The 9,289-nt window shown below is 43.5% G+C and overlaps 1 protein-coding gene across 1 annotated transcript; it reads right to left on the bottom strand.

Moving 5' to 3' along the window:
• Positions 1–5,982: 5,982 nt before the first annotated feature.
• Positions 5,983–6,643, bottom strand: LOC118825431 (vicilin-like seed storage protein At2g18540). Its single transcript, XM_036596017.1, has one exon. It carries the CDS (start codon positions 6,641–6,643, stop codon positions 6,050–6,052), a length of 594 nt encoding a protein of 197 aa, XP_036451910.1. The 3' UTR covers positions 5,983–6,049.
• Positions 6,644–9,289: the final 2,646 nt, after the last annotated feature.

Here is a 9,289-nt window from a genome sequence, read left to right as displayed (position 1 = left end):
CTCTCTCTATCTCTCTCTCTCTCTCTCTCTCTACTGTCTCTCTCTCTCTCTCTCTCTCTCTCTCTCTCTTTCTATCTCTCTCTCTATCTCTCTCTCTCTCTCTCTCTCTGATGTATTGGTGTGTATATTGGTGTTTACAGTGCTCTCTGGACGCCTGCTGTTCTTTCTCTCTGCAGCTGCTAACAGGAGTCAGCGAAGGTCAGAAGGTCGGAGACTTGGCTGCTCGGTATGAGAGCCGTTCGGCCGGTCCAGGTCCGTGGGACTGAAGCGGGTGTGCAGTGTTCCAGCTGTGCTCGCGTTAAGCAGAGAAATGATGAAACAGAAGGTGGTTTTACTCCTTTAACTGGGCCTTTATTCCGTCTCTGAGATCAGGACCCGAAACACTGCTGACCTTCAGCTCTGATCTCAGTGTCTTCTCTGTCTGAGACACTCAGCAGGTCCCGGTCAGAGATTAAAGACTCTGTATCTCCCGCAGCCGCGCCCTCTCACACCCACGGGCATGTGCAAAAGTTTAGGCGCTCCTGCTTATATTACACATTTTTGCTCATTTTAGTAGTGAAAATAAGTCTCTTCTCTTCTTCTCTCTCCCTCTCTTTCTCTCTTTTTCTCTTTTCATCTCTTCTTTCTTTCCTCTCTCGCTGATTCTCTCTCTTCTCTTTCCCTCTCTCTCTCTTCTCTTCTTCCTCTCTCTGTCTCTCTCTCGCTTCTGTCTTTTGCCTCTGCTTTCTCTCTCCTTCTCTCCTCTTTCCCTCTGTCTTCAATCTTTTCTCACTCTCCCCTCTCCTTCCTTCCTCTCTCTTCTCTTTCTTCCCTCTTCTTCCCTCCTTTCTCTCTCCCCTCTGCTTTCTCTTTCCCCTCTCCTCCCCTCTCTCCCCTCTCTTTTCTCTCTCTCTCTCCTCTCTCTCTCTCCCCCTATTATCTCTCTCCTCTCTCCTTCCTCTCTCCTCTCTATCTCTCTCCCTCTCTCTCTTTCTCTTTCTCTCTCTTCTTTCTTTCATCTCTCTGTCTCTCCCTCCCTCCTTGTATACGGCACATTCTCCATTGATCAGAAGAACCATTTCACCATGCAAAGAACCATTAGTACTTTTGAAGCTCAGTGTGTGGCCCTCTTGTTTTTTCATTCATTTAATTCTGTGGTAAATTACCCAACATCATCTGTGAGGGAGCTTTTAGAGGTGGACATCTGTTTCCTATCACCACCACTGTGAACAGTTCTGGCTCGGTAAGTTTCTCTAGAACAGAGCGTTTCACACCAAACCACTCTGAACGACTCTGTTTACAACTTAACCCCTTATTTATGTGGAAAGCTTGCTGGAGTTCCCCTTTAAAACTGGTATCTGTGCTAAAATGCCTATATCAGATGGGTATCAGTGTTCAGAGCCAGCACTTCATTGTCCAGCGGTGGTCAGAGGACACACTGGCACACTTCAGCAGGCCTAAAAGGAAGGTTCCAGGTTCCAGACGGACGCTGCATTAGCGTGCGGTAGGTAAAAGCCCGGCCTGAACGCAGCAGCATCTTAAAATAACTTAGATGACAGTCAGTATATCACAAACAGCTGGCTCCCTTCAGCAGAGGCCTTCAGAACGCAGTGTCCACTGCGTAACAGTGACATAATCTCTCCCAGCTACATCTACACTCACTCTGCTTATGCTCTGACCGCATCATTGTTCTCCTATGTGCTTATCGGTCATTACTCAGCGCAGACAGGCTGATGTTAGTCACACAGAGCAGAAGAACATGGCTTTATGCTTTGTTAGCACAGTTGAACGAGGCCTCCTCGATGTGCAGATGGTGATCAATGTCCCTGTCTGTGTCTCCCAGGTTTAAACCAGCAAATAAAAGCCACAGATAAAGGTGTTTGACAGGGAGGCCTGGAAAGAGGACTATCTATCTCTTTATGGCTGTTTATGACCAGGATAGATCATCTCTCTTCCCGGTTGTTGACCTTGCATTGGTGTGCTCAGTCTTGTGAACAGCATCATAAAACGTATCGGTGCATTTCTTCAGTGCAGTAACTGGGCAGTTTTCCTCTCGAAGGGTCGATATCGTGGAAAAAAGAATGTTCCTCACTACTTTTTTAACTCGTTACATGGTCAGGACCCAAACACACTTCTACAACCTGAGAACAGCTCAGTCAGTTTGCACTGAAGTCCCTGTAGTTACTGAATAATGAGTATGTAATTAGACTGGGATTTTCAGGAATTAATAAAAGAGTCTGATTTAATGTGTATACATTATTAGATTTTCATAACATACAGACTTCCCAGCCCACACGGCCCATGTATGGAAACAAGGCTCAAAAACGGTCTGTTGTTGTAGATGTCATTAAAAACAGTCCATTTACAGACACATATTCAAATGCTTAAAGTTTAACACCACTGGTCAAACAACGCTTTGTTGATTTTCTAACTAAAAATCAGTTAGAACGCCCTCTACAGAGAACACGCCTAGATATGACATTTTTCCTGATTTATGCATGTTTTCATCATTTTCATTTTTTTAAATGCATATAATGCATATTATATGATGCAACTATTAGCTGAATTGAATATATTAGGAAACAATGACAAAGTATGGATTAAAATTGTGCCATAACTTTATGCCACATTTTGTTTTTGTTTTCCCAATTTGTTAAATTCAGCAAACAAGCAGTAACAGTGCATTAGTGAGAACAGACTCATATAGATCAGCATTTTATTAGTAAAAAACTGACCAATGATGAAGGACTAAAGGACGGCTAACTGCATCAACTCTCTAACTGAATAGCAGCAGAGAGGAAAGAACAAGAGTAGAAATGTACTTACTGTATCTGTATATCTGTCTGTCTGTCTGTCTGTCTATCTATCTATCTGTCTTTCTACCTATCTATCTGTTTGTCTTTCTATCTATCTATCTATCTATCTATCTATCTATCTGTCTGTCTGTCTTTCTACCTATCTATCTGTTTGTCTTTCTATCTATCTATCTACTTGTCTGTCTGTCTATCTATCTATCTATCTATCTATCTGTCTGTCTGTCTGTCTGTGTCTGTCTGTCTATCTATCTATCTATCTATCTATCTATCTATCTATCTATCTATCCATCTATCTGTCTGTCTTTCTACCTATCTATCTGTTTGTCTTTCTATCTATCTATCTATCTATCTATCTATCTGTCTGTCTGTCTGTCTGTCTGTCTATCTACCTATCTATCTGTTTGTCTATCTATCTATCTATCTATCTATCTATCTATCTATCTATCTGTCTGTCTGTCTGTTTGTCTATCTGTCTGTCTGTCTATCTGTCTGTCTATCTGTCTGTCTATCTATCTGTCTGTCTGTCTGTCTGTCTACACTGCACAAGTACTCACATAAAAAGGTGGTTCTTTAAAGGTCCTTTAGTAAGGAAAATGGTGTTTAACACTGTGCATGATTGAATGGTTCTTTGCATGGTGAAGCGGACTGTTCTCCAGACTGATGGAGAATTTGCCGTATGTTTAGGTTCTGTGTAGCACCAAAAAGGGTTCGGCTACTGCTACAAGCTTGACATGGTAACAACAGAAGAACCCTTTTTGGTATTATATAGAACCATATACAACACATTATCTTTCAATCTAAAGAACCTTTTCACCATCCAAAGAACCTTTTAGTCATGCAAAGGGTTATTTGAGTGTTCATGGTCCTATATAGAACCACTTTTTACCAAAGAACCCTTGAAGAAGAGCGTATACTGTAAAAGCACAACAGTGAAGAAAAATAGCAATAAAACAGACTTTAGTGGGACAACACTGCCCCCTTTGGGCTAAAAGTGGCGAAGAAGTAAGTGGGTCCAGTTATTCAGGTTTCATTCACTACAGTACGGTTCTGATGGATTTGTACTTATCTGAGATTAGATGATACTTTTACTGCTACTCAGGAGACGAGGAGAGTAATCTACTTTTTCCTCTGTTCCATTTCAGTCCTTCACATTTAGTCCCTAATTCCTTTTTGGGGTATAATTTCATTCTGCTGTGTTGGTTCATCACCTGGACCGCTTTACTCTTGCTTTTTAAAATATTTATTTAGGATTAAAAGAGTTGCATTCTATTTTTTACTGCTTTAAGCAGAAAAATGAGTTCTGATAACAGAAAACTGCAGAATCGTGAGTAGAACTTCTTACAGGTTGCATTACAAAGACCGACCTGTCACTAAATAACAATTTACAGACTCAGTGAACGCAGCCTGGCGTACAGACCGGCCACTTTAAGAAACCACAGTACAGGCTCAGTGAACGCAGCCTGGCCATACAGACCGGCCACTTTAAGAAACCACAGTACAGACTCAGTGAACAGAGACAGGCCGTACAGACCGGCCACTTTAAGAAACCACAGTACAGACTCAGTGAACGTAGCCTGGCCATATAGACTGGCCACTTTAAGAAACCACAGTACAGACTCAGTGAACAGAGACAGGCCGTACAGACCGGCCACTTTAAGAAACCACAGTACAGGCTCAGTGAACGCAGCCTGGCCATACAGACCGGCCACTTTAAGAAACCACAGTACAGACTCAGTGAACAGAGACAGGCCGTACAGACCGGCCACTTTAAGAAACCACAGTACAGGCTCAGTGAACGCAGCCTGGCCATACAGACCGGCCACTTTAAGAAACCACAGTACAGACTCAGTGAACAGAGACAGGCCGTACAGACCGGCCACTTTAAGAAACCACAGTACAGACTCAGTGAACGTAGCCTGGCCATATAGACTGGCCACTTTAAGAAACCACAGTACAGACTCAGTGAACAGAGACAGGCCGTACAGACCGGCCACTTTAAGAAACCACAGTACAGACTCAGTGAACAGAGACAGGCCGTACAGACCGGCCACTTTAAGAAACCACAGTACAGACTCAGGGAACAGAGACAGGCCGTACAGACCGGCCACTTTAAGAAACCACAGTACAGGCTCAGTGAACACAGCCTGTCCATACAGACTGGCCACTTTAAGAAACCACAGTACAGACTCAGTGAACAGAGACAGGCCGTACAGACCGGCCGCTATAAGAAACCACAGTACAGACTCAGTGAACGCAGCCTGGCCGTACAGACTGGCCACTTTAAGAAACCACAGTACAGACTCAGTGACCACAGCCTGGCCGTACAGACCGGCCACTTTAAGAAACCACAGTACAGACTCAGTGACCACAGCCTGGCCGTACAGACCGGCCACTTTAAGAAACCACAGTACAGGCTCAGTGAACGCAGCCTGGCCATACAGACCGTCCACTCCATGAAAAAAAGGATGGAAAACGCTGATGTAAACAAGAATAAACACAAAACCTCACAAACATTTGGAGGAGGAGAAACTTTATTCAGGTAAAAATGATGAGATGCTGAAAAGGCCAGAAAAGGATGGTGAGTAAGGGGACTGCCCAGGTGGAGGAGTTTAAGTATTTCGGGGTCTTGCTCATGAGTGACGGGAAGATGGATGGTGAGATCGGTGGCAGGCTGGGACAGACGGCAGCAATAATGCGGTCACTGTACTGGACTGTAGTGGTGAAGATGGAGCTGAGCCATAAGGCAAAGCTCTGTGTTGACCAGTCGGTCTACATCTCCACCCTCACCTGTGGTCATTGGGTAATGACCGAAAGAATGAGATGTGGATACAAGCGGCGGAAACGAGCTCTCTTCACAGGGTGGCGAGCTACACTCTACTGACAGGGTGAGGAGCTCAGTCATCCAGGAGGAGCTCAGAGTACAGCCGCTACTCCTCCACATTGACAGAAGCCAGTTGAGGTGGTTCAGGCCCCCTGGCCACCTCCTGGTGGAGGTTTACCAGGCACGGGCAACTGGGACGAGACCCCGAGGTTGTCCCAGGAGCTGCTGGGGGGATTATATCCTCAAGTTACCCTGGGAGCAGCTTGGGGTGCCCCAGAATGAGCTGGAGGAAGTTGAGGGGGACAGACCTATTTGGGATTCTCTGCTTTTGCTTCTGCAACTGCGACCCCAGTCGGACCAAGAGGTTTAAGATGATGATGAGGATGATGATGATGATGATGATGAAAGCGGGAAAATTGTGGAAAGCGGTTCTTCACTTGAGCACAATGTAAACTTTTGGCCACCAGATCCAGAAGGTGGCGCCGGGCTGCAGCCCTAGTCTCTTCCTGATCTTCAGGAACCTGCTCTTCTCCTTCTTCTCAGCAGAATCACTGTTCTCCTGGGCTTCCTTGTCCTCCATGCTCCTTCCAGCCTTCCCCTCTTCTTTCTCTTCTTCCATTCGTAGCAGCTCTTCCTTGAGCTTCTTCTTCTTCTCCTTCTCCTTCTCCTTCTCGGCCTTCTGGGCCTGCTTCAGATCCTTTTTAGCTTGTTTTTCTCTCTCTTTCTCCTCCTTTATCAGCCTTTTCAGCTGATCCTTTATGATCTTCTCCTCCTCTTTATATCTCCTCATGGTCTCCTTGAATCTGAGCTTAAGCTCAGCAAGCTCCTCCCTCAGTTTCTTCTCCGCTTCCTTTCCTGCTTTCCTTGCTTTCTCCTCAGCTTTCTCCCACTCCTTCTCCTCCTTCTCCTCCTTCTTCTCCTCCTTCTTCTGCTGCTCCTTCTCCTGCTCCCTCTCCTCCTTCTTCTCCTTCTTCTGCTGCTCCATCTCCTCCTTCATCTGCTGCTCCAGCTTCCTCTTTTTCTCCATCTTTTCCTCTTTAATGATCTTCTCCACTTTTCTTTTCCACAGTTTGAATTCTTTGTCTGAAATCTTCCTCCATCTTTCTGCCTTCTTGTCCTCCATTCTTCTTCCTGAAACGCTGAAGGAGAGAATGGACAAGATTTAGTTTAAAATAAAAGACTGAAGCTCCAAACTGTGTGATAGATAGATAGATAGATAGATAGATAGATAGATAGATAGATAGATATTCGAGGTATTCAAGGCTTTGAATGAGATCAGAATAAATGATTCATTTTGCTCATACGGATTTGAATCGACTCGGTTCGAGCTTCACTAAAAGTGCTGACCTGCAGTTCAGAGTCACTCACCTTCTCTCTCTCAGTGTCCGGCGACTCTGAATGTGAGCAAAATACTCTTTTTTAGAGGTCTCGATCACGGGGTGACGTCACACAGCGCCGGCCCCGCCCCTTCATTGTGACGTCACACGGCGCGCTCGCGTTCGGAAGGTCTAACCTCCTCCTTCAAAGGCCACACTTTGGTGACGTCAACAAAGGCACGAGGGCTTTAATTACTATTATTACTATTTTTATTTTTATAATTATTATTATTAGTAGTAGTAGTAGTAGTACTGGTAGTCGTAGAGTTACTCTTTTTTCCCTCAAATTAATTAAAAATAATTTTCTTAGGATATATTTCTCATGATAATTTTCTTGAGATAATTATGTTAAGATCATTTTCTCAGGATAAGTTAATCTTGAGAGAATTATTTCAAGATAATGGTCTCGACATGTATAAGCAGAAGTGTTTCACTGCATTACCCACTCCGCCCTGTAGATGGCACCAATACGCCATTCAGGCAGCATTCCACTCTCTAACGTCTCTCCAAGCCCAGTGTCCGTTTTTCAGGGCTGCTGGACGGTGTGTCTCCGTGATTGGAGCTATTCTAGTGGACACTGGCCGCTATATATCACTTTACTTTGAACTCGGTCCCAAATACAAAGACACTGTTTCAAAGTTTGTCAACAGACAATGTTAAATCACAGCAGACGGTTTCAGAGGAAGAGCAGCACAAAGAGATCTGAGGTGTTGATTTTCATTCAAGAGCAGCTGCAGCTTTCTGGACGTCTTACTGGCTGTAGGTGGACACATGCAAAGTGCTTAGAGAACAACCTGCATGTTAAAAAAGTCCAGAAAATGATCCCGGGAAAATGATCCCGAGATAATTAATTTGTGAAAAAAATCTCAGGTCATTAAACAGACAATAGTTTTTTTCCCATTATAAAGAAACCCATGTCATTCCCCCCCCATGCTCTTTTGGGGGCTCTTTAGATTGTGTTATTAGTTGTTCTCGTTTGTAATAAACGAGCTAATTTGCATATTTACAGATAATATAGATCACAAGAACAATGCAGCTTAAAGGTCAATTAATAAATACATGTATGATCACAAAAGAACTGCTGATAGATTCATTATCAGCGTTAATGGTGTATTTTTAGTGGATTTGTTTAATGAGTTTCAGCACTTCACGCCCCCTTGTGGTGAAAACCCAGAAATACAGGCAGTTCATTTCTACTTCTGTTTAATGTTACAGCACTTTTAACAGTTCAAACACATTATATTCGTTTGATCCATCCATCCAGTCTGACAAACGTGAGTGACGTTTACAGCTGAACCTAATTTAGCGTATTAGCACATACACTCCCTGGCCACTTTATCAGAAACCCCTCTCTTGTAGCTCCACTCTGCTGGTGTTCAGTTAGAGACTGTAGCTCATCTGTTCGTGCCCAGTCTGTGTTAGCCACGCTGTAGCCCTTCAGCAGTGGTCAGTTTCTGATCACAGAGCTGCTCTTAGCTGGATGTTTCTGACGGGGATTCTTTTCATTTTTACTGTGAAGCTAAATTGTTCATAGGCCTCGTTTAGCTACGGACGTCCAGAGAGGACATGAGGTAGTTATAATATCTGGGATCACAACTTAATTGTCTCGTGGTCTCAAGAAGACAACTTTTATTTTGGGATCACAAGAAAAATAAGTTGTGACCTCAAGAAAACAATTTTTGCTTTCTTTAGATCACGGTAAGAATATGTTATGACCTCAGGAAAACAACTTTTGTTATCTTGAGATCACTGGAAAAAATAAGTTGTGACCTTGAGAAAATAACTTTTGTTATCTTGAGATCACAAGAAAAAGAAGTTGTGATCTTTAGAAAACAATTTTTGTTATCTTGAGATCACTAGAAAAATGAATTGTGATCTTGAGAAAACAACTTTTGTTATCTTGAGATCACAGGAAACGCAAGTTTTGATCTTCAGAAAACAACTTTTGTTATCTGGAGATCGCACAAAACACAAGTTGCATTCTCAAGAGCACAAGACGATTAAGTCATGATTTTAAGATAACAGTCCAGACAATAATAACCACCTCATGGCTTCTCTGGACGTCTGTGTTTAGCGGAGACTTCACACAATCCAGTCCATTCATATCACAGGTGTTAACCTTCCTGGTCCCAAAGTCTCCAGCCTGTAAACGTGAGCAGAGGAATAAAGAAACGCTCCTCGGTTAGTCATGTTTTCATCGGTGGGTCTGTTTGTTTATTTGTTTGCTGAATCTGTGTCACTTCTCTGTTGACGTCATTGTTCCTGCTCTCTCTCTGCATTGCTCTCATTCCTCGGCT

Source organism: Colossoma macropomum, unplaced genomic scaffold (assembly GCF_904425465.1).
Source record: "Colossoma macropomum unplaced genomic scaffold, Colossoma_macropomum, whole genome shotgun sequence".
NCBI classification, from domain to species: domain Eukaryota; kingdom Metazoa; phylum Chordata; class Actinopteri; order Characiformes; family Serrasalmidae; genus Colossoma; species Colossoma macropomum.
Note: the sequence above shows the minus strand (reverse complement) of the source record. Positions and strands in the feature narration are given on the sequence as shown.

Bases quoted from the DNA above. Each gene is read 5' to 3' on its own strand.
- LOC118825431 (XM_036596017.1), bottom strand. From the start codon at position 6,643: ATGGAGAAAAAGAGGAAGCTGGAGCAGCAGATGAAGGAGGAGATGGAG.